This window comes from Catharus ustulatus, chromosome 22 (assembly GCF_009819885.2).
Source record: "Catharus ustulatus isolate bCatUst1 chromosome 22, bCatUst1.pri.v2, whole genome shotgun sequence".
In the NCBI taxonomy this organism is placed as follows: Eukaryota; Metazoa; Chordata; class Aves; order Passeriformes; family Turdidae; genus Catharus; species Catharus ustulatus.
In genome coordinates this window covers 5314942-5340181 of record NC_046242.1, presented here as the reverse complement: position 1 = coordinate 5340181, position 25240 = coordinate 5314942, and the positions used below count along the sequence as shown (strand labels likewise).

General features: G+C 41.5%; 1 protein-coding gene across 1 annotated transcript; it reads left to right on the top strand.

Moving 5' to 3' along the window:
• The first annotated feature begins 109 nt into the window (after positions 1 to 109).
• LOC117006081 (CGRP receptor component) lies at positions 110 to 24172 on the top strand. The gene is made up of 6 exons (XM_033078356.2): positions 110 to 202; positions 4140 to 4176; positions 5414 to 5512; positions 7594 to 7688; positions 15576 to 15633; positions 23130 to 24172. The coding sequence occupies exons 1-6, from the start codon at positions 195 to 197 to the stop codon at positions 23271 to 23273; spliced, it is 441 nt and encodes a 146-aa protein (XP_032934247.1). The 5' UTR covers positions 110 to 194; the 3' UTR covers positions 23274 to 24172.
• The last annotated feature ends 1068 nt before the right edge of the window (positions 24173 to 25240 follow it).

Sequence of the window (25240 nt, the reverse complement as noted above, 5' to 3'; positions counted from 1 at the left end):
TGTTTTTTTTTTCGAGTTCCTTATTTCTCCTTCCCTTTCCGCTTCCGTCGCGGCCGCCAAATCCTCCTTGAGCCGCACGGGCCCTGGCCCCGCTGTTGTTTCTCGGCCCCGCTGTTGTTTCTCTCCCCCGCCGTGTCCCGCGGTGCCCGGGGGAGCGGGAGGATCCTCGGGGAGGCCGCGCCGGGCAGGACAAGATGGAGGTGTAAGGAAAGGCCTGAGGGGGGAGCACAGGGCACGGGCGGGCCTGGAGCCGCAGGGCACTGCAGTGCGACTTTTTGGGGTTTAACTCTGTGGGGTGTGTGGGTAATCTATGTGTGGGGTGTGAGGGTACATCAATGTGTGGGATTGTGTGTGGGGTGTGAGGGTAATCGGTGTGTGGGGTGTATGTGGGGGGGGGTTCATCATGGCGGCCTGTGCGTGAGGGGTGTGAGGGTACAATAAATCCCTGTTATAAATGAGAAACAAAATTTTCCATTTGTAGCAAAATTTAGATTGCCTTTTTTATATACTGTGAAAAACACATTTTATTTTGGTAAAATTTAGAAGGTGTAATAAAAAGACAATAGGCAACACACATAAAGCAAAGGGTTAAAACAGCTGGGTGCTTGGTAAGCTGCTAAGTTGCTTTGGGAATGTTTTTTAAAATACACTTTATAATATATTAACTTGTTGCATATTTATAGTTTTTTATGTATAGTAAAAATTTTTTGAGAACTGTTTAGCATGGTTACTTTTTGGGTTTGTTTTTTTAGAGCATGTGTGGTTTGTGTTTTTAGTATTTTTTTAATATTATTTTTTAATTTGAGTGGTGGTTTTGCCTTTTTGCAGCTGGTGAGTGTTGATAATTGTTGTGTCAGCTGCAGGTTTTTTATTACACATTTACAGCTTGTTATTTTAACTAGGCAGGTAGTTTCAGCATACTATTTTTAAAAAACTTATGTCTAACTTTTGCTATTAGAAGAAAAGAACCTATATTCATACAGAAAATCTATTTTAACATTATACATATAACATTTATCCCAATAGTTGTGAAAAACCAACAATAAATCATGTACTTCTAACATACAGACAGAGCAAAGCAGCGCTGGGGACACCTGATGGGTCACTGCTTGCTCCACGCTCCACCAAATCTCAGTTTGCAGCTTCTTTTTAAATTGTGGTCCCTTGTTGTAATCAATAATTTTTGTTTTCTTGCTGTCATAATTTTGCCAGGGAAGCAGTGGTGGAAATAAAACATCTGTGTGAAATCTTTAGGAGTTGGTCCCATAGATACCATCAGGTCTTGGTAAAACTGCCAGAAATGGGGAAGTTCTGGTTTTGTACATAAGCAGTTATTGATAAAACAAAGGCAGGAAATCTGATTTTGCAAAATCAATCAGACTATTGGAAAGTCTGATTTTACAAAACTGATAGTAGATACAAATTATTTAGAAACATAATATTCATAGCAGGGGATTTAAAACAGAATGATTTAATAATATTTTTCTTCTATCAAGTGACACTTCAGACCTTTGTATTTTGGTTTATACAAACCTCAGTACTTTAATGATTAACACAAATCTTTTATCAATGATCACATCCCCGAGGGGTTTCTTCTGCTCAGTGTCTGAGGGGTTTATTTTATTTATAACTCCTGCTGGACAAGCTTTGGGGGGAAAGGTGCTGAGAATCCCACTGCTGTCCCCTCCTGCTCCCACCGCCCTGGGAGAGGCAAAATGTGAATTTTTCTTTATTCCCCTGAGCTTTGTGTAGGAGCTGGGAGTGCTGGAGAAGGAAAAAAACCTGAGGGGTGTGTGCCAGCGATTGCAAACAATAATAAAATTGGAATTTTGGCTATTTGAGGCCTTCTTACCATGTGTTTCAGGCTGTAGGATTTGACCTATGTAAGCTTAAAAATTTCACAAGTTCTGTGGAGTTGGTTAAATTTCTAGTTCACATTTAATTTTAATTTCTCTAATGGGTGGGGCACTTGTGGGATGTATCCCCCAAAGTCACTGAGCTCCTGCAGCAATCCAGGGATGCTTTATTATCATTAAATCTCTGCTATGAGCATGAAAATCAAAAGTTGATAAAAAATATGAAACATCTGCTGAAGTACAGGTTTGTGTGACAGTGTTAATATGAGTAACAGCCTGCAGAGAAATGAGCTGTACTGAGAAAGATGCTTTTTATAATAATAATAAAAAACCTGTGATGCTTCTTATACATCCACTGAGTTTTTATTAATCTCCTGTTGCCTCCTGCCTGATTTGGAAGGGAAGCTTTGCAACTCTCCAAGTTCTAAATATGGATTTTTCTTACCAGAATTATCTGTTATTAGAGAAAAGAACTCTCAGAAAAGTGTGTGGTTTAAATATACAGCACATGTGAAGCAGCAGGCTTAAAAATACAAACTGTCAGTGATACTTGTAAAGGTGTGATGCCCTGTACTCAGATTTTTTAATATATGCAGCCCTACTCAGGAGTATTTTGTTTTAGATTAAAATATGGGAAATACTAGCCATTTAAAGACTCTAAAAAGTGTTTATCTTTTTGGTGTTATCCTGACAATTTTTACCTTTCTTGTTAGGTCTTAATCACATAAAAATTGAGCTGACTGCTTAAAAAGATACATTAGAAAATCCATCATTCAGAATTCCTCATTTCCTGACTGTGAGTCAGGACTGAAGGAAATTTTATTTCTCTTGCAAACGTTGATCAGTTGATAATTTTGATATTTCAGCACGACAGAGCTGTTTGAAGATTTGAGACAGACCCGAAGTGAGGGGAAAAAAATTAATTTTTCTGAATGGCAAATCGGATTAGAATGAAAAAGGAAAGCAGTTGTCTTAAATAATTTCATTCTTAACCTGATTTGCATGGCCGTGTGTTTATTCCACGCTCTTTCAGCCGAAGAATTCCATACGTAATTCTCCCTATAGAATGTCTTTGATCCGCGGGGATTTCTGTAGGGCCCGGCTGAATGCAAACATTCTGAAGACTTGCATTTACCTCCCAACAAAAGCTATATATGGTTTGTAAAACATGAATGAAAAACTAATGCGTGCCTGAGCTCACTTGCTGAAGTTTCACTCGGGTCAGCGAAATGGAAGTTGAAGTTCATCTCAGCGTATTTTAGAAGGTCCTTTTCATTTAAAAACAATGCTAGAACCTGTGGAAGTTTGTGGATGCATTTACCATTTGAAAGTGATGAACGTGACAGTTCTATTCAGGCCGTTGGATGTGCTTAACAACACATTGTACCTTTTTTGTTGTTTTTTCTCTTTTTCCTAAGCTGCTGCACAGACCTGAGAAAAGCCTTTTTTTCCTTTTGTATGGAAACTTTCTGTTGTTGTGGCTACTGACTGCTCAGCAGAATGTGGTGTTCAGGGAATAGAGGATGTTCTGGGGCAGTTTTTCTCCCTCTTTTTTTACTTTAAATGTATAAATTTACAATATCCAGGAGGAATAAAGGCACGGTGTGCTTGGCTCTGCAGTCACCCTGCCAGCCCTGGATAAGGATTTTTGTTTAATGGGGACTGAGGAAATGGGAAATGGGAAACTAAGCCTTGCCCTTCTAATATAGGAACAGGCACAGAAAGTTGGGAAGAGTAAATAAAGAGGAAATGCAATAAATTGGTGGTTTTTTTCACTCAGTACAACACATAAAAATTCAAGACCTGTTTGTCTCTCTACACACACACACACACGTGTCCATGGTACTAAAATACTCAGGGTGATCTTGACTGACACAGAAAATAGTGTTGTAATCTGAATTATTTTTCCCATCAGTCTTTCTTTGAATAAAATCAGGCATTTTTTCTAAGGAGGAAGCAAAGCAATTTGGTTTGAGTGTGTAAAATTGGCTGAGTAAAATAGAGTGACTGAGTGAAAGAAGTGTGTTGTACAAGTGTGTTATATTTTATGGGTGATTTATGGGGCAAATTCTGCAAAATATACTCAATATTTATGTTATCATTTTACTGATAGCATAGAAAATATTTTCCAGAGATGGCAATTGTAGAATCACCAAAATAAGATATCTTGTTTTTTGGTATTTTTTTAAACTTTATGTTCTTTTACTGTCTGTGACTGGGCAAAGAAAAGCTTCAGACAGTTTCATTTGGAATATAATTAATTGTTTTCATTTTTCCTTTTAGAAAAGATGCAAATGCTGCATTGCTGAGTAACTTTGAGGTAAGTTTGTCTTCATTCTGCTTTTAAAGCAGCAATTTCAAGCTGTCATCAGTCCCAGGCATAATCTTTGGAAGCTGAAACTTGGCAGTGGCAATCAGCAGAACCTGCAGGGGATTTACTTTTCCTTGCCTTTAGTTTGTTTTCAATTAAAAAAAAAGCTTTTAAAAGAAGATTTAGAAATGGTTTTGCTAGTGATAGGTAATGTAATATTGTTTGTTTGGTCTTGAGATTATTTCATAGTGGGTATTTTTGTCATTTTAAGGAGAGTTAGAAAGAAATATTATGTCCTTGTTGGTTTAATTTTATCTAGGTAATGGAAATATTTTTCTTTGCTGATTAATATAAATTTTGGAACGGTTTTAATAACCCAAGTAGTATTGTCTGAAGCTGCTTTTTATTGCAGCAGTTTCATTCTATCCTGAAATTAATCTTGAAGTGGTTTTGTCCTGCAAACAGCAGAGCAGGCATCTGGAAAGAACTCTGAAATTTCCTCTGAGAAATAGATGATATCTAGATAATATCATGTCAGCCAAACTGGTGTTAAAAAAGTGAAAAAAATAACAAATATGGCTTTTCAAAGCAGTGATTTCCCTCCAGCTGCTGCCACCTTCCCACTGCTGCACTTGCAGGTGCAGTTCCTGGCAAGGCCAGTTCTGTGAATCCAGGTGATGCTTTGCACACAGAGTTCCATCCCTGCACTTCTGGGAGATTCCTGGACTTCTGTGTTTGCTGTCAAAGTTCCCAGGCTGAGTTTGAGATTTCAGCACTGCCAGGAGTTCCTTTTCCATGGAAGTGTGGAATGATGGAGGGTTTGTAGCTGATCATGTTCATATTTCTCACTGCCTAGAAATGTTTGGTTTCTGGTTTCTCTGCTCCTGTCAGTTTACAATTCCCTGGGCTGGATCTTGAGTGAAGCCAGGTAAAAATGAGGGGATGAGCAGTGAGAAGTGCTCTGTTGCTTTGCTCTGGGTATTGACTCTGGATTTCTGCAAAGCCTGAAGCAAAATTAATAAAGTCCCATTCATGTGTTTAAAATAGTCGCAGCTTTTAAAAAACAATTTACATCCTTACATTTAAAACATTTCTCAGTTCAGTTGCTGGTCCTTCCACCAAAACAGCCACACATTGATTGGTTTTTATCTGATAGGAATTTCCTGTTCATTCATGCTTTCCTGCTGTAACATTTTTAGGTTCAGTGCTCTCAGATGCTCTGAAGAACTTTATTTTTTATTTTCAGGTTTATCAGTTACTTACTGACCTCAAGCAGCAGCGTAAAGAGAGTGGCAAAACCAAGCAGAGCTCTGGGCAGCAGAACCTGAACACAATCATGTATGAGGTGAGCAGCACTGGGAAATTCCATTTACCAATTAGCTCAAGCTGCAAGAATTCACATCCTTAGGGTCGTGTATTAATCCTTTGGTATCAAATTTCCCCTAATTCAAGCCATAATGAAATGTTTCATCTGCCTCTTTTCTGTGGTCAGGTTGTAGAGTAACTGTGCTGTTAGGGCAGATTTTGGCAGCTGCTGTTCTTGAAATCTGTGAAAGAATTTCAAAATTTCCAACCCCCTGGTTTTCCACTCTTTAGGTTAATCAGGAATTTTTAAAATTCCAAGTGTTCCATCCTTTTAAGACACAGGGCAGAACTGATGAATTTATGTTATCACCTAATGTGATAATGAAGATGATGATTTCAAAGCTGAGGCACACATTACATTGCATTTTTTAATTAACAGAATTAAATTAATAATTCCCAGCCAAAACAGATGACTTACATTGGTTTTTGATCCAAAGAAAAGCCAAAACCACACATACAGATAACATCACTTGGATGCCAGGTGGGGAATAAACATTTCATCCCTTGCTGGGAAGGAATTCTAAAATATTCTAATATAAATACCAACATTTAAAATAAATTAGCAACTTCCCAGAGCCTTGCAGTGAGAGCCATTGTGTGTGTGCTGGAGAATTGCATGAGCAGCACCATGACTTTGCCTTTGCTTGCATGAGTAATTCTGTTGAGCCCTCATGTGGATAAGATCTGGCCTAGGCTTTGGTTTTGTTTTAGTTCTGCCTTTGTTTGAAAAAGGTACAGAGGTTGGAATTCCTAAGCCTTGCATTCAACAAAATAGGGGCTTACCAAAAATGGGAATTAAATCTTCATGGAGACTGACAGTCTCTTCCTGCACCTCTGGGAAACAGCTGAGGAAGATCCTGTAAGTCACTTTTATCAGGATGCACCTGAAATCTTGAATTGCTTTGTTGTTTCATGTGTTAAATACCTATGGGATGCTTGGGGGTCTCAATTCTGGGGGTATTTTCTATGTTTGATTGAAAGAAAAGCGGAGTTTGGTTTTTAGAGGATTATCTTTGATTTTTTCATGGGCTCCCTGCAGACTTGGGTCCATTGGCACTGAAGTCACTCCATGAAAGGAGCTTTGTTTTTCTGTATGTTTGGCTTTTTCATTGATTTGAAATTGCCAAAAATGTATGAATCTGGAAGAGAAATTACTCCAGTGACACAATTACATGACATGACAATATAATAATTTCATTTCAATCGTTGGTGATCACAGCTTCACTTTATCTGGAAAGGTCAGGCAGGGCTTAAATAAATTACAATTATTTCCAACTCTTCATTTTGGGGTTTAATTCAAGCAACAATGAAATATTTAGGAAGATTTTGAAGTCATTTCCAGTGAAAAGTCTGCTGTGAACTGGAATTTTTCTGGGTTATTTTATCAACAAATTGATTTTTTACTCAGGTCAGATTACTTTCTGTAATGTAATTCCATTATCCACCTGCTCAGTGTTGTTATTTTAAATAAAGCAAATAAATGAATCATCTGCTGTCAGAGTCAGTTGAGGTTGGTGGGTGTTACATGAAAAAAATTGATCAAAGTTTAATTGTCTCAATTAGTTTTTAATAACAAAACGTCCTTGTAGACTTCATAACAAATGATTTAATCTGCTTCTATCAACTTGGAATTGCCAAAAATGCAGGTGAAGGATAAAAGCAAAGATAGATTAGAGATCTTAAAGAGGGATTTCTGGGCTGGCAGTGAGAATATTCCTGGCACTGAGCACATGAAAACTTGGCTTTAAGGATGAATTCAACTTTCTGGTGTGCTTTTAAAAGACAAAAACCAAACAAGGAGCAAACCAAGGCAGGAAATGTTTGTCACAAACAGCAAGAGGGGATTTTTAGCCAGCAGAGCTAAAACTCAGTCCTTTCCTGTATTCTTCAACTTGCACTTTTAGGCTTTGAACAGCTCAGATAAAATTGATTTCCAAACCTGAATTGATTTTCCAGTTTTTCTCAGGACTGAGGAGACTTTGCAGAGTACTTGTTCCATACAGAACTGGTAAAACAAGTAATAATTGTGAAATAAAGCTATTTTCTTTCTGTCCCTTGCAGACACTGAAGTACATCTCAAAAACACCCTGCAGGTACCAGAGTCCTGAGATTGTCAGGGAGTTCCTGGCAGCAATGAAAGACCATAAATTAACCAAGTAAGTGCATTGGAACAGGAGTAAAAACTCAATTAATGCTAAAAAACTGATCAGTGGACAGTGTGCTGAACTGATTCATGGGTTTTAAATATTTTCTGCCATTATTTAAATGCTCAGCCAAATACTCATGGGTATTTCCATCTTCTCTCCATGTGCTGATTGTCCAGGATCTCTGAGATTACATTTCAGTTATTTAAATATTGCATCCACCAACCCTCCCTCCTCCCCCAGCAGTTCCCAGTGAAGCTGAACATCCAGTTGTTACTTTGGGAAGTTCTGCCTGGCAAAGAAAAGATTTCCTTTGCAGTTCCAAGACTCCAAGGGCTTTTTCCCTCTTTGGCAGTGCTGTGAGTGCCTGGTCTTGAGGCACAAAATCCTCTTGGAGCTCTGCAGAGAGGGAGAGAAGCCTGATGTAAACAGAAATGGAATCAGCTGGCCTCTTATTTGGCTAGCTCTGATCACTCCTCTGACTTCTAAAACAGAAAAAACCAATATTTAGCTGCTTCTAAATGGCTCCTCCTTCATTTCAGAGGAGTTGATGCTGGCTAGACACTGAGTGTGTTTTTATTCCTTTGGGAAAAGAGGCTTTTCATTCATTTGGCTGTGCCACAAAACGCTCAGTGAGAGCTCTGGAGTGCTGCAGGACAAGTTTTCAGCCTGTCCAGAGCAGGGACAGCAGATTGTCAGCTTTTTGTTAGAGTTTCAGTGCCCCCTCTCTACAGGCAGGCACATCCAGCACTGCTCTGCACACGGGGCTGCTGCTCCTTGGGAGCTCTGTCCTGGAATTGTGCTTGGAATGCTTTCTTTGGCAGCTCAGTAAATCAGTGTTTAACCCTCCTGTAGCTCATTTGTACAGCAGGATACTCATTTATGTATCCTAATTATTTTCTGGAGGTATTGAAGCGTGGAGAAGAGAAAATACTCTGCCATAAAAATACTGGAGGTGTAAAGAGGTGGTAATGTGGCTCTGAGAGGGTCTGAAAATTGGCAGCAAACATTTCTTGAGTAGTAGTGAGCATCCTTCCCTTCTGGTGATGGAAACCAGCCCTTTTTGAAGAGAAACAAGCTCTGCTGGCTGCAGGGCAGCAGTTTGGGAAAAACCAGCAGAAAGATTTAGCACAGAAAAAGGCAGAGTAGGATTTTTCAGACTAAAAGGAACTGAACAATGTTGGTAAAACTCCCATTTAAAAAAATAAAAGTGTTTATTTTTAGTTAAAGCTCATTTCTAAACTTCTTTCAGGTAGAATTTGACCAGGACCTGAGGGTTAACTCTTGGTGTTATCACTTTGGGTACCTTGACTGCAACTGCTCCCCTGGATGGGATCTCCAAGAGTGAAATACTAAACAACTGAATTTATAACAGAGAAACTTCCAGCTACAGATTCTCTGTCTGAGCACTTTTCACCTTCCCACACCTGCTTGTTCAGTGAGCTGGAAAGGCTGGAATAGTTACAAGCTTTAAATGAGATTTTGGACTGTGGCATTTTTTATGGATGCTCCAAGGTGCCTTTGGGGTCAGGCATCATCCTGTGTGTCCTTTTCCTGAGGCAGTGAAGCAAGGGAATTATTCCCAAATCATTTCTTATGCACAGTGGCAGCAGGATGAGAGTGCAGAGCCAGCCAGGGGTGTAGCTGACAAATTTACTCTGTCAGAATCCAGATTTGTTCTGTGAGCATCCTATACAACTTTTACATTTTTATCTGGTAAAGAACTTCCCAACTCTGCCAGGTGTTTTACAGAATAAAGCCCAGAATTGTTTTGTGTGATGTTGGCACTTCTTTCTGATCTTTTCCATGCAGCCACCTGAAACCAGAAGTGGCAGGGCCCATCTGGCAGCCCCTTCACCCCAGACACAGAGAGCACAAGGGGTACAATTACTCTTGAAATCACTTTGTGTTAAACTTAAACCTGCCATGCCTCCAAGGGAATTTGGAGTTGCCCTTTGGTTCCTAACCAAGGTCATTTCAGCACTGCTTCTCTTGTTAAACAAAAAGGCTTTGATGGTTTCCATTCTGTGGGATGGAGGTGGTGTTCAGGGATTTCATCCCAGCTGTCTGCCAGAGAGCTTCCTTCCCTTGGAGAGGAGAGACCTGCAGTGTTTGCTCTGCCAGGACCTTGCCTGTGTGATCCCTGTAATGACCTTTCCTCCCACCAGGAGTAACGAGCTCCAGACTCTCTTTGCTGCTTCCTGGCTGGGTAGGGCACCCCAAAATGTGCTGTGGTAGCTGGTCAGACTCTGGCTGTGCTGGCAGCAGCTCTCTGCAGTGCCTGATTAGATTTATTTGTGTTAATTGGGGCCTGTCCTCAGACAATTCAATCTGGTTAAAGGGTCAGCATCACCCCATCACCCCAGACTGCTTCCCTGCCCTTTTAATTCCTGTCCTGACTCCACCTCTGCTCAGAGGGGAAACAATTAAGCAGTGTGTTCCTGCCCTTAATTAGGCTCAGCTTATTTCCTAGTGCAAGGACTTTGCAGATCAGGATTTGCAGCCCTGCCTTGGCTGTGCCATTCCCTGCTCAGCTGTGATTGCTGCCTTGAGCACTAGGCTGTGCTCGTGGATGGGAGAATCCCCAGCTGGGAGCAGAGAGCAGCCAGGGAAGCACCAGGAACTGAGGCACAGCAGAGCCTTGAATCAAGGGAATTCTCATTTTTCCTTCCACAGCCCTGCAGGATTTCAGGCTGCACATGATGTCTCTGATAACTGATAACATAATTCTGGCAGTTCCTGGAAAATCACCTCAAATCCTTCTGTTATCGCTGATTTTTGCCACTCAAAATACCAGGTTAACAGGACAACATCCATTTTGTGATGGATTTGTCTCATTAGTGTTACAAACACACAAAAAAAGCTTCCTAAAAGGCAGATTTTAGAAATCAACACCAAAGTATGCAAACAAATATTCCAGAATCACTTCAGAAAGCTGCCTTGCTAAATAGAGCAAATTCTGATATTTCAATGATGTGATTAAGCTGTGATCAAACAGTTTTTCTCATAGTTTTTAATCATTACTTTTGTAAAATTCAGACTGGAGAGCTGAGGGTTTTTTTAAAACTAGAACTCTGAACCCACATAATGAATTTTATTATTACCTTGTTGAGGCCTCAAGCTTTGGCTGAAGCTCCAGTTCAGTGAGCCATGTTGTACTTGGAAATAGAGTTTGCCACTAGCAGCTAATTTTCCAGTTTTAGTGCTGGAATGGCTTCATATTTGTAAGGTATAGAGAATTGCATTGCATGAAAAGAACATTTATTAAACTGGAGCTCTGTAATTATGGTTCCATGAAAACTGGCTCTGCTTGTGCTCCTTCCTGTTACTGATAGCCTTAGATCTAATGTTGGGATAACTAAATTTCCAATCACTGCATATTATTATAATTTAAAAAAAACCTGCTCAGGAACATTGCCCTTTTTGTCTTTAAATCAACACAGTTGAGGAAGTGCTGAGCTGAAAATCTTCTGTACTTTTAGAAAGTATTTTCCCTCCTGACTGCCAAAAGCTACACCAGATACAAACCTCTGCAATATTAAAGGCTGAAGGATTTGCTTTGTGATTTTTGTCTCTTCCAGGGCTTTCAAAATGAATATTCAACAGCAAGTCAGGATTGTGCTCATTGAACAACAGCATCATTTAGGAGATTTTTAAAAGATTATTCTCAGCTTTTGCAGTGGGAATCCCTGGAGGATCACAGCACCCATTGAGCTGCGATTTCCCACTTTGGGAAAATCCTCCCTCAGCCAGACCCTGTGCTCAGGATTCAGGCATTAAAAGTTGCCATGAACCATGGGATTTTATATTTCCGGCAGGAATGAAACCCCTGGTTGTGTGTCCAGCTGTTACTTCATGGTTTTCCTAGCAACTCTCAAACATCCATTCCTGAGGATAAATGTGCTTCAGCTCAGGCACAGATGTTTGAAGGGTTTTTTTAGCTCTCTGTGCTGGATCTTGGCACTGTTCTCTCCTTACCCAGACCTCTTGCTGGAAAAACACTCTGGGAGTTCAGCAGATTAAAAAAAAGGTAATACCAACACACACAGGAGATTTTGGTTCAAATACAAACTGCAAAAGTTTGCTTAGTGCTGACAGAAAATGGTGCATTTTGTCTGAATTTCCACAAGAGCATGAAAGTATTTGTATTATTTTTTAGAAGGGATATATCAGTGTAGACATATGCTGTCTGTTCTGTGATCTTGAACATGACCCAGAGATGATTTTTGTCTTGTAGAAATGTTTTTTTAGGATTTTTAGGATGGAGCTTCACATCTTCACCTCCTCCAGCACTCTCCCCTGGTACACACCTCAGACCCATTTTCCTCCCTATAACTGCACAGGTTTTTCTGTGTGTTTTTGAGCTTTGTGTGTGTCCCCAAAGCCACTCCAGAGCATTTTTCCATCCTGGAAAAGCTACTCCTGGCTGCAGCTGAGTCCCAGAGCTGCAGGATGTGGCTCAGCCCCTCAGCAGGAATTGCCATTTTGGGATTTCTCCTGTACAAGTCTGCAGCACAGCCCATTAACTCTGATTAGTGGAATCTTGCTTTTATGTGAGAAAATTGCTTTCAACTGTCACTCATCTTTTGTATGGATTCTCCTCTTGAATGAGCAGCTTTCATGTTCCAAACTGTTACTAAAATCCAGGCAGAGCAGGGAAAATGCAGATGCTGAAGTTTGGGGGCAGTGAAGCTGAAAATGTTCTTCACCTTCTGTTTGGTTGAATGGGACAGTTCCCCTTTTTATTTAATGAGCATCAGTGTGCCATCCATGCTGTAGGAAGTGTAAAGATGAATTCATGGGAGCTGGAAAAAGTTAATTTTACTTTTTAGATTTAATGGAGCATGAACTAAATTCAGGCTTAGGTCTGTGCCCAAGCCAAGCACTGCAATCAGGGCTGATCCTAATGCATGGTTGCCTTGCTTAAAGCTAATCTCTGATGAAATTGTGGTTATTCAGGTTTTAATTTGTGTGTGTGCTGACAGGAAATTCCAGGTACACAGAGAGCCTGATCCCAGCAGTGAATTTTTAGGATCAGACAGAGAGAGCCTGATCCGAGCAGTGAATTTTTGGGATCACACACACACAGAGAGCCTGATCCTAGCAGTGAATTTTTGGGATCAGAGACAGAGAACCTGATCCTAGCAGTGAATTTTTGGATATCACACACACAGAGCCTTGTCCCAGCAGTGAATTTTTGGGATCACACACACAGAGCCTGATCCTAGCAGTGAATTTTTGGGATCACACACACAGGGCCTGATCCCAGCAGTGAATTTTTGGGATCAGAGACAGAGAACCTGATCCTAGCAGTGAATTTTTGGGATCACACACACAGAGCCTGATCCCAGCAGTGAATATTTAGGATGAAACATAGAGAGCCTGGTCCTAGCAGTGAATTTTTGGGATCACACACACACACAGAGCCTTGTCCCAGCAGTGAATTTTTGGGATCAGTGTTAAAAAGGTGCAGTGGGTACTGAGCTCCAACTCAAACCTCTGCCTTCTCTTGCTGAGGGCTGAGCCATCCAGTTTCCTAATAAATGAAATTTGGAGACATTTTGGGAGTGTTTAGTTCATTGCTTACCTCATAATTACATATTGCCATGTCTGAAGATAATGTCAGGGTGTAAATTCCTGCTCACACTGCACAAGCTGCTCTAGATGAAATATTGCATTTATGCAGCTTTTGGGGTTTTTTTTTTTGTACCCTGCTGCTCATTCCTTTGTGTTGCTCTGCATCATTTTCCAGTAGGGAGCTTTGCTGATCAAAACCAGCCATGAAATCCTTCAGATTACACATCTGAATGTGTTAATAATTTGTAAGTTCTCTGTCATTCTTCTGTTCACATTTTTAAAAGCTGCAAATACCCTGAAATGATGCTTTTAGGATCTGTTTGGCCTGACTGAAAAATTTCTCTCTAATGAGTTGGAGTGACGTTCATGGCTTATAAGCAAAATGTCTTGGAGAGGTGACCTTTTTTTGTTGTGCCCTCTATTTCTTCAGGAAACATGAGCAGTTGCACTAATTGATTGTTTTAGTCATGATGTGTAATTGATGTTAATTTATTTCTGCTTGCTGCTGTGCCAGTAATCTTCCTGTGATAAACACAGCTCTACCTGCTTGAAAATAGCTCTGAATAAATCAGGTTTGTATTCTTCAGCTCAGGCAGAAAATGGCTTTTGCTGTTTGATGCTCTTTATTTGGCTCTGGAGTTTTGCTGGCAAGGAATTTCAAGGATATTACTTTGAAAAGAAGAAGATGAGGAAATTTATTGAATAAAAGGCAGATGATGTGCTTTGTGTGGAGAGTGGTGGAGCTGGAGGATTGGGATGTGCCTTGTGCAAAAGAGAAGAAAGAGTTGTTTGAGAAGGCTCTGATCTCAGAAATGACATGTGAGAGAAGCTTGGGGAAAATATGAATTCAGCTCAGTCTCCCTGTAAGTAGGGCTGGGGGAGGAGGAGGAGGGAGGTTTTTACAAGGAGGATCCTCAGAGCTGTTGGAGAGCTCTGGAAACTGAGGCACCAACACTTTTTTGGCCAGGGAGCAGAGCAGAGAGCAGCTCTGTGCCTCCATCAGGCACCAAAGCAGGGATTTCCCAGCTCTGGAGGAAAAATCTTTCCAAAATCCAGCTGAATTGGTCAGATTTTTATACAATAAAGATATTATTTAATATTCTATCCAGCTCTGCATGGCAGTGCTGCCTTTAGCTTGGCTTTTGCACCAGTGACCTTTAGCTCTCATTGATTCCTCAAATCACACCTTTCCATGTAAAGGATTTGAGTGCTCATCTCCTGTCATTATTGGGGTTTTAGTCCTGGTTTTTATGACAGCAATCATGAATACCTCATCTTTTCTGCCCGGAAAGTGCTCTGAGTTCAGAGCAAAATCCAGCCAGGCTCTCCACAGCCTCCTGTTGGAAACACCAAATAATTGGAGTGATTAACAAGGGGAAACAAGGGAGGTGTGTTCCCTGCTTCCCATCACCAGTGGAAACTTATTGTGCCTCTCCAAAAGCAAAGCAAACTAATAATAAATAAATATATAAATAAATAAATAAAATTAGTTCCTGGAGCTTTCTGTTAGGAATTGTTAATATCTCACAAATACTGTATTGAAAATGTACAAGCTTTTCCTCTGAAGCTCAAAGCAGTGATTAAAATGGACATTTTAGCCTGATCAGCCAGCAGCCAGTGACAGAGGCCATTTGAAATGAAATTAAATCTTGAGGTATCTCCAGACACACAGAAATTGTTGGTTGTAAACATGGAGAGATTGTTCTCTTAAAAGCTGTGACTTTTCCTTTCTAAAAAATCCCCAGAGGAAAACCCTCCAGAATCAGTTAAAGTGTGCTTTAAACCCTCCAGAATCCATTTAGAGATGCTCTATAAATAGTAATAAATGCCAAGATTTGCTTTTTTCCAAATTGCAGTTCCCTGCTGGAACTTTGTATTTGCAATGAGCTCAAAGGATAAATAAATTGCTGCAGTTTGATGGGATTGTAACTCCTTAGGTATGAAAATTGTTCTTGTGGTTGTGTGTGGATGATACAAAAAGAAAGCTTACAGCTGTGTGTTCAGAGCTGTGTGTTTGATCTCTGGTGAGCTGTTTAACATTTCTGCACAGTTCTAACAATGCAGCAGTTAATTAATGCTTGCAGTAATGATCTAAGGGTCTCTGTTGGCTGGAGGTGCCACCAACTGAACACAGGAAAGTCCCCAAATTGTTCAAACACCCAGATGATGGCCCTTCAGCCACACTGCCAATCCAGCCAGGACTATTCCTGGCAGTGCCATTTCATCCCTTAGTGCTCAGGAGTGTGTTTGCATCACTGCGGGCATTGGGGGATGCTCAGACCACGCAGTAATGTGCATTTTCTTCCACTGTGCTTTTACCAGGGCAGAAAAGCTGCAGCTGCTGAACCACAGGCCTGTGACTGCAGTGGAAATCCAGCTGGTGAGTACCAGTGCCTGGGCCTGTCAGACTGAGCTGGGAGCAGCTTTAACCTTGGACAGAGCTGAATAATTGCTGATTGAATGTGTCCCTTTATGCACATTTTGAATGCACTCAGAGCCCCCTCAGACAGATTCTCCACCTCTGTTTGTCTCAGTGGCACACATGAAAATGCCCAGTGCAGTCATTAAAGGTGATTTATGGAAGTATTGCAAATAAGGATGTATTTAATCTTTTGGCTGTGCAGCTCTGTGGTGGAGTGCTTCAGTCCTTGACATCTTCCCTGGTTGTTTTTAGTTGTTTTTACACTAAAATCAAAAATTTTTAAAAGAAATGAGCAGTAATGCAGGATAAGGAATGAGTATAAACTTTCTGATGGAAAGTAGCCGTTGTCAGTCTCAGAATAATTCAGCTGTCAAGAGGGATTGTCACTAAACAGAAGTAGATGCTTTTATTCTCTCAAGCATCTCCTCAGGAATACAAACCCCTGTGGCAATAAAGAGATTGTTATAATCAGGATATTATTTCAATAAAAATCTCTTGCATTAAGAACATCTGTTTGCAATCTTCCCCTGGACCCAAGCTGAGGAGGAACAGGATCATATTTTGCTGCAAAAAAAGGGAAGGATTCAAGAGGGACCAGTTAGGACAATTTTTCTGCTGTCACCAAGGAGCAGAGATGAGAATGCTGAAGGCATCTCTGCAGAATGATTCCAGCTGAGGAATTGCTGCTGTGCTCTGTGCCTGAGGACATCAGTGTCCAGCAGCAGCCCAAGCTGCAGTTTTAGGCTTTAAGTTAGTCAGAAACCACAATTTGGAGCTTGGTTAGCTCCATATGCTTAGACAGATTTATTTTATTGGCTTTTCTTCCCTTCTTTAAGTGCAATCATCTTTTGGGGCTCTCAGGTGACTGCATGGCTTTGTCTGTCTCTTCCCTCCTGTCCCACCTGCTTCATTGTTATCCTCCCTACCCATAAAATATTGAAAATATTGCTCCTGTGTCATGTTTGAAGAAAATAAGAATTTCTCTTAGAAGTCAGCTTTCTGTAGAGTGCCATGTTTTAGATATTGCAAGTTTTGCAGTGTTAGAGTTAAATAACACTCTTTGTTGAAACTCAGAGAACACAGACACAAGATTTGAGTTCAGTGTCAGCTCATTATTGATCCAAACCCTTCTCCAGTGATCAGAATCAGCTTGTGAAAAGTTGAATATCTGTATATTTGGGTGAATTTGGATCTTCATGGAAGTATTTGGGATGCAGTTCCTTCTATTCCATTGTGATCCCCTGTCATTCCCAGGCCACATTTCCCCAGAAATCAGTGCAGCAGTGCTGTGAGAGCCCTGGGTTGTTATCCCTGTGCCAGCTGAGCCTTCCCCAGAGCTGCAGCAGCTGGGCTGTGCTTCACTCAGACCCTTGGGGCTCAGGGATGCTGGGCAGCTGCAGGCTGGTGTCACTGAAATGCTCAGCTGGGAGAGGCAAGGAGATGATTTTGCAGTTCAGGTGCTGGCTTGGATTCTGTATGATGAGGGCAGAGGTTGCAGCAGTCACTGAATGTACAAAATCTGCTTTTTCTGGGTATAAATAACCCAGAGTCCATTCCCTGCACTGATGGATGAGACACAACCTGCTGAGCAGGGAATTTGGCTCTGCAATGGCCTTGATTCTCTCCTCACTGCACTGAAAACGTGGCCCTGAATCAGAAATAAATGCTGGGAGAACTTCTGAGTTCCTGGAATGGGGACACATCAATTTAAACAAAATGCCAGCCCAGTCCAAGCTGGCTCTCATTGCTCAGTTTTGATGTCTCAAACTTTTCCTCAGTGCAGCCTGGCCATGGAATGGAGTCTGATTGACCTGGCAGGTTCAGGGGAGAGGATAATTATAATTATTGTGCTTTTTGCCTTTCCAACTTTTTAATTTTTTCCTTCTTTTTAGCTGTATGCAAACAATAAATCCATTTTGATAAAATTCTTCTGCAGCTAAAAAGCAAATTTCTGTCATGATCTTTTGATGTTTTGTAAACCTTAATGCAGGAATTGCTGCCATTGTCCATCTTTGCCTTTTCCAGCCTCTGTGCCAGGATTTATTTTCTCACAACAACAACAACAAAAGGAGCGTGAAATTCAAATTCTTACCTCACAGAGTAAGACACTGTACACACTGCAGCTCTCCTGACCTCCTGTTTTAATCTTTAACATGTGTTGGGTCTGGCTCAGTGATTCCCAAAGGAGGAAATCAAAAGTCAGGGTTGTTCAGCTCACCATGAGTGTGGTTCAGCTTTATTTAATGCTGAACATGAAACATCATCTTTTTTAAAGAACAAACTGCTCCATGTTTTTATCTCTGAGTGGAAAAAGCAGATTTGAATTTTGTGCTTTTTAAAAATGTATTTCTGCTTTGGAGAATTTCATTCTTATGTGCATCACCAGGCTGGCACATTGTCTTTTCTACTGGAAAATAATAATGAAAAATATTTTGGAAAAAATCTTAAGAGGGTTTGAGCATTTTATTGTCTCAACACTGTATTTTGCCTTGCCCTTGGTTAATTATGTCTGAAGGACATTAATTCAATCATTCAGTCTTTTACTTTATTTCTTTTTTTGAATGTCCTTTTTTCCTATTAATGTGGTGGTGCTGAGCAATTTCAAATCCCTGCTCAAAGGAGGAAATAACAGTGATTTTCTCATCAAACATCTCCCTCCTCCCCTGGAGTTAAATTATGTGCTTGATTGCTTTGGAAATGATCAGAGCCCCTATTTCCTTTATTACTGTACTTTAATGATTATTTAAAAATCTAATTCTTAGCTTATTATTCCAGCAAACAAAAGCTTTTAACCCACAGGTTGTTCTGTGATGCTGAGGTTTGTTCACCAAATCCTGAGAGGATTTCTCAGTTCTTTCAGGACTCCTTGGGGTTCTTCAGTGTGGCTTTATTTATTCTTCATTCTTGATTTATTGTTATGTCTCAGGAGACAACCAAATAAACAAAAGCAGCACAGGGAGAAGGATGAAGTCTCTTAAATTCTGCTTTTATTTGGGTAAGCACAAGATAGGTATGGTTTGAATTAAGGATGTTTGTCCTTGTTTCACTAAGTAAAAAAAGAAATTTAGACAGTCCTGAGTGATTTTGTGCTTCCATTTGTCCATGGCACTCTGAACACAGATTTGCACCTTAATTTATGAATAAACACTTTAATCCCTGGGATTATCTTCATGGACTGGCTGTGAATTGCTGAGAATTAAATTTGAGCTGCAGGGGGAATGTGCTGCTCTGAGTTTGAGCTGGGAGAATTTTATGCCAATTAATTTATAAAGTTTCCCTGATTCCCTCTTTGATTAGATGTAGAGCACTGTGGAAACTAAATGGGAGCTTGGCTGACTTTAGGAATGTATTGCAGTGGAAATTGAATAACAAACTGCTCAAATTTGGGTGAAACACAAATTATTAGTGAGGCCTGATCTGAGTGAGTCACATTTCACAGGTAACACACTTGGGTGTGTTTATGAATGACATTGATTGCAGCAATTTTTCCTAAACCCTTGGAGTTATTTTGTGGCAGCACAGCAAAGCAGCAGTGAGAATTATTTATGACATCAGGGCGCTTTTTATGTATAAATTGTGTTTCTGTCACACTGCCCACTTCCCCTCCTCACCCAAATCTCCAGATATTGAGGCCCAGCAGCACTTTGGTCAGAAACACCCCAAACTTTTCACATGGCATCATCTGAGAGGGGAGGCTGTTCCCATTTGGGCTGAGTGGCACTGCCAACATCAACATCTGAGCTCATCCCCTCCCTCCAAACGTTTGCATTTTTGTTTTCTTTGCTATAAACTTTGCATTCCTGCCTGCTTATGGGCTCAGTCTGGCTCTGCAGCACTTTCAGCCAGTGCAGGGCTTTTTGCTGGACATTTTTAATTTTTTTTTCTGCTGGAAAAGGAGGTACCTGAATCCAGTTGGGGTTTTTTGCCTCTTAGGCTTCTTGCACCTCATTTCTCTTCTCAGCACCAGATTTCTTAGAGCTCTCAGCATCAGAGGTGTTTTGTCTTGCAGTTGTAAATCAGGAGGCTGAGAGAACATCTGCTGAGCTTGGAATGAGTGACCTCCTGTTCCCCTGAGATCTGTTTTCTTTTAGGACACTTGCATTTACCCCTTTATCTGTGTGCTGTCTGTGTTTAATTTTTGAATTTTTCCTTTTGGCTTGTTGCTTTGCTGCTTCCTCACTGCTTATGTTTTCATAAATCAGGCTCAGGCTGTTTTTTCACTTCCTGAAAGAGTGAAAAAATTGATTCTTACAGTTTGTGCTTTTGATCCTTTGAAATCTCAAACAGTATCACAACAAAATAAGGCTGAAGCATCAACTTGGCTAAGAAGCTGTCAGTCCATCCTGCTAAATGTTGATTTGTGTCTCTTGGTGATTCCTGGGAGCTGCTGGAGAGGCACCAAGAGGTGAATTTGCTGCAGCAGTTGAAAGAATTCCTACTTCCCTCCCTGTGTCAGCAGAAGGGAATTTGGGAGCTCCATCCTCTCCTCAGTGCAGGGTCTGGCATCTCTAAAAATGCTTTTCACAACATTTCAATGAGCCATCGCTTAGAGCACCAGAGCATCTGAACCACCAGAGATGATTTTCTTTCATTTCTGGGATTTCTGGGGCTGCCAGAGCTGCTGTGTCTGTCCCTGCAGTTTGTGCTTGTGCTGTGCCAGTAAAAATGACATCAGTGGGGTTGTTCATGCTGGGAGTTGGGGCATTACTCATCTGGAGTCACTGGGGAGCAGGGAAGAAAACAGGGATTAGAATTCACGTTTGCCTTAAAATCAGGAGTTGCAAAGAGCTGGTGCTGCTCAGAAATTTTTGGATTTTATTTGATTTTCATCAGAGCAAGCACCTAAAGGAGAAAGTAGAGGGGGAAAAAAGGGAGAGGAGATACAGATGTAGAGAAAATTAAAATGGGAAGAGGGTTGGACTTTATGCCATGCAATAAATCAAATCTAACCAAGGCCAAGTGCTGCTTTTCTGAGGGATGGTGACAAATCTGGGAGACATTGGTTCAGTCATCCTACCTGGAGTGAGGCAGGTATCCAAAGCACCTGGGCTGGTTCTTTGTACATCTCCTGCTCCTTCCTACAGCACCTACTGAAAATGCAGTGTGAAAGTAATGAAAAACCCCATAATCCAGCCTGAAAGCCAGGCTCATAATCCTCTGTGAAATTTAATAGCAAAGATCATGTGCAGGGAGTGATTTAGCAGCAGCAGTGGCACTAAGGAGTGGGTGGAGCAGATTTGATCATGGAATCACAATCCCAGAATAGTTTGGGCTGGGAGAGACCTAAAGGAACATTTACAGTAATTTCATGATTATAAACCGCACTTGATTATAAACCACACATTACAATCCAGGGTGTGATAAAGGGTGTCTGTTCTATCTCCATCTCTTGAGGGTGGGGGCAGTGATCCTGATCTCCATGGGAGATATTCTGCTAATGGGCCATCCATTGAAACCAGGCAGGGCATTGTTCTTTATCTTTTCACAACCCATCCTTCCTCCAGCCAGTCATTTTCTGCTCATGGCCATTGAGTCCCACTGTGGCACTGATAAAATTACTGCATCCCATTGGGAGTTGCTCCAGCCAGGGGGAAGAGCCCAACATTTCTTACCAAGATAAAAACAGAGGGTTTGGGACACTAAGGGAGCCCCTTTCTCCACTGGACTCCAGAGGAAAACCGGATTTCTCCACATCCCCACTGGAGCTCCGGAGGGAAACTGCACCTTGTACAGGAGCACTGCTCCAACTGAGCCACATCTGTCACTGCAGGAGGATGCAGCCACCATGGGATGGGACTGCTGCCAACACCCTGCCTGACGGGTGTCAGGCTGTACTCTGACTGTGTCAGGGTTTGGGGTTTGTTCCTTTGTAGTGCTGTATTTCTATTTTAATTTCCCTAGTAAAGAACTGTTATTCCTAATTCCCATATCTTTGCCTGAGAGCCCCTTGATTTCAAAATTATAATAATTTGGAGGGAGGGGGTTTACATTCTCCATTTCAAAGAGAAGCTCCTGCCTTTCTCAGCAGACACCTGTCCTCCAAACTAAAACAGCAACTTTTCATTCTCTGTCCATATATCAGCCACACCTGATTATAAGCCGCACTTCGGGTTTGGGACCAAAATTTTAGTCAAAATGGTGCGGCTTATAATGGTGAAATGACTGTAGTTCTAGGGACATCTTCCACACTTCATGCTTCAAGGTGTGCTGAGATGAATCCCTGTGGAATTGCCTGGCAGGAATCAGCTCCAGGGCTTCCCCCAGGCAGGGAAGGATCTGGAGTGTTTGAGCACTGGGTGTGCAGTGGAGCAGAGCCAGGGCTGCTGTTCAGGGCAGGCTCCTACAGCAGTTGTGGAGCTAACAGCCACTCCCCAGGGATTTCCAGCCTTTGATGGGAGTCCCCAGCAAGTCATTCACAAATGGATTCACTGCCTGGCTTCTGTGAGGAGTGGATTGTGTGTGTGTGTGCAGATCTGTGCATGATGCTGATGAAAGATGAGCAGATTGTGCAAAGAGGGCTCGGAGCACTCTGAAGAAAAACAAAAATGAATTGAGCTTCCCCCTCTGCTTTTCAGAAGCATCTGAAGAGCTGCAATTTGCAGCTAGAGCTGATTAAACCTGCCTGGACTTGGAACCATCATTACTATAAATCACTCCTCTTCAAAGGCCATTTTCAAGGACTTGGTGTAAAAAAAGAAAACTCAAAGCCCACAATCCTAATTGGTTTCATTTGTGTTTGAAGAGTTCTTCTGACTTGATTTTCCAGTCCTCTGACAAGCTTTTTTTCCTTTTAACAGCTGCCTATAAATTAGGGCAGTTGTTTTACTGGTAGCAATGGTATAAAAGCTGCCACAGCTCCACAGTGGGAGTAGGTCCCTAATTAATGTGATGGAATCATGGAGTTGATTCATGACAGTGTTTTTGATGTTGTGCTCAGAGCTTTTAAATGTCTTTATATCCAAGAATCTCCCAATCCAAGCAAATCCCAATGGAGTCCAGCTGCTGTGGGATGAGGTGGTTTCTTTTATGGGCTGATGATTTTGTGTAGGTACTGCACAAAATGCCAAGGTCCAGGGAATCCCTCTCAGGATATCCCATACAAGGGCAGAAATTTGGGATAAAGGTGTGGCTGCATGTGAGCTAAAGGAAAAGCCTGGCTCAGGACATGGATGTGGAGGTTCAGAGAGGCTTTAGGATGAAGCAGGCTGTTCCCAGGCTGGTGTTTTCCTTGCTGTGAGGAAAGCAGGATCTCATTACACAGTGCCAATTGTTGTGGTGAACAATGGACTTCTTTCTTGTTTTTTCCAAATATTCCAAGAGTTCTGCTTTGTAAAATGCTTCTGTGATGAGCTCAGGCTATGTCTTGACAAAGTCTTCCCTGCTGAGCTGAGTCCTTCTCTCTGAGGGAGGAAGTGTGGATTTAATGATGCCAGTGGGGTTTTTCTGACCTGCAGATGGTGGAAGAAAGCGAGGAGAGGCTGACAGAGGAGCAGATCGAGTCCCTGCTCCAGACAGTGACCACCATCCTGCCAGGGGACCCAGAGGAGCAGCACAGAGACTCAGCAATGGCAACAGAAGACAAAGGTGACCAGGCATAGGAGGCAGCACTTCCAGAAGAGAGCCAGCTGCTGTTAGTCTGGGTTTGATACCAGTTCAATCCTGTGTTGGACATAACTGTAAAATATATTCCAGTTTTTATGATTTGGAGGTGATGAGGGAAGCAATTGTTCACAAGCAAGCAGGGAAATGGACACTATTGTTTGGGTGTTTTGTCATAAACAGGGGTGGCAGTGCCAGAGTGCAGCAGCCAGAGGAGGGCTGGGGCTCAGCATCTTTTGGGGTTTTTCCATTCCCCACGGAATCAGCACAGTGAGAATTCCTCTCAGAAGCTTTGGAGTTGCCCAGGTGCCTTCCAGAGCAGTGCAAAGCCAATTTTGGGGTTTTTTTGCAGAGCAGGGATGTGCAGGAGCCCCTTGGGGTCTGGCCAGGCACTCCCAAACCTTGGCAGGGTGGAATTGAGAGGATGTGTGGAAGGACAGCTCAAGGATGTCTGATAGTCCCTGCTAAATAAAAGAGATCCAGATGGAGCAAATGGCACTGAAAGCAGGGAGCTGGGGGGTGAAGCTGTGAAATCAAAGCTGGAAGAGCCCAAAGAGCAGAATATTGAGGTGTCTCTTTGCCCTCTGAACATCTATTCCAGTATTTACACACAGACAAGGCACTCCTGTGATGGAGGAATAAATGAGGCAACACTGAGCTCTTGATCTGGTTTGGAAAAATGAGACTCAGGCTTGGATGAAGCAGAATTTCCTGAGCTTTATTGTCTAATGAAGGATTTCAGGATCAAGTATTTCATGTTGAAAGCCTCTGTGATTATAATAAATCATTTGTGTGTGAATATCCACACAAAGTCAGCCCCTGGTTTAAATTGTGGCTGCAGACCATTCTTTGATAATTATTATGTTGTATTGGAAATAGAAATAAAATTTTAAGTACATCCTGAGAATTTTGTGACTTACAGCTGAGATCAAATCACAATATCTGACTTTTCCCCCCCCCTCAGCTCTGTGTGTTTATTTTGTGCTTTTATGCAGAGAATTTCTGCATTCTGAGCTCCAGTTGTGCAGTGTATGAAAGGGACTGATCAATTCCAGTGTCTGGGGGATTTGTCATACTTGTTTCCATGGTGTTTAAGCTTCTTTGATGTCTGGAGAGGAAAGAAAATTATTGGAAAAGTGTATTTGTTGCCTCTTAAAGATAATTTATCATACATTAAATGCTTTCCAAGGCTGGAGACTAAAGGTACATTTAGACTGGGTTTGGTTAATGGTGGAGGGGGGAAGTCCTTGATGGGTTTGTGATACATCAATTTATATTTTTCTCTCCAAAAGGGAAAGAAAATGAGAGATAAGTGGATCATAGCATGGAAAGACACGTAAATAATTTTAAAATTTCCATTCTGATTCACAGCAGCCACTGATGCTGTTTGACAGGCTGCAGCCTTGGGCTGGAGTGTTTACAGTTTGATCTGCTCTCTCCTAAAATGAAGTTATTGAAATTTGTTCTGAACATATCAAAAGCAGCTGCCAGCAGACTGTAAATATCTTCAGCCAACAAGAACAACTCAACAGATCCCTGAAGCTGGATGTTCCATCTTGGGAATTGATTTGTTGCTGGGCTGGGTTTGTGCCAGCAGCTGTGTGGTTGTGGGGTCCTGTGCAGGATGCAGGAACTCCCTCACTTGCTGCTGGAGTGAACCTTTTTATCAGGATCAGTTCCAGATGTTAACAGCTGTTAGCCCTCTGCAAATGCATGGATGGCTTGTAAACAAGAATTCCCCTAAAAATCCAGTGCTGAACAAGGCTCTGGGTTTGTGGCATGTGCACAACATCAAGAAATGAGTTTTAAACCTGTAAATTCAGGTGAGGGTTTACTCTGAGTTGAGAGCCCCCAGATGAGAAATGATTTATGCACCTTGCTGATGTGACACCATTTCCCAATGTCTTGAATATCACACAGAAGATCTGCCAGTCTTCAACATTTCTTTTTATTCCCATAATTAACC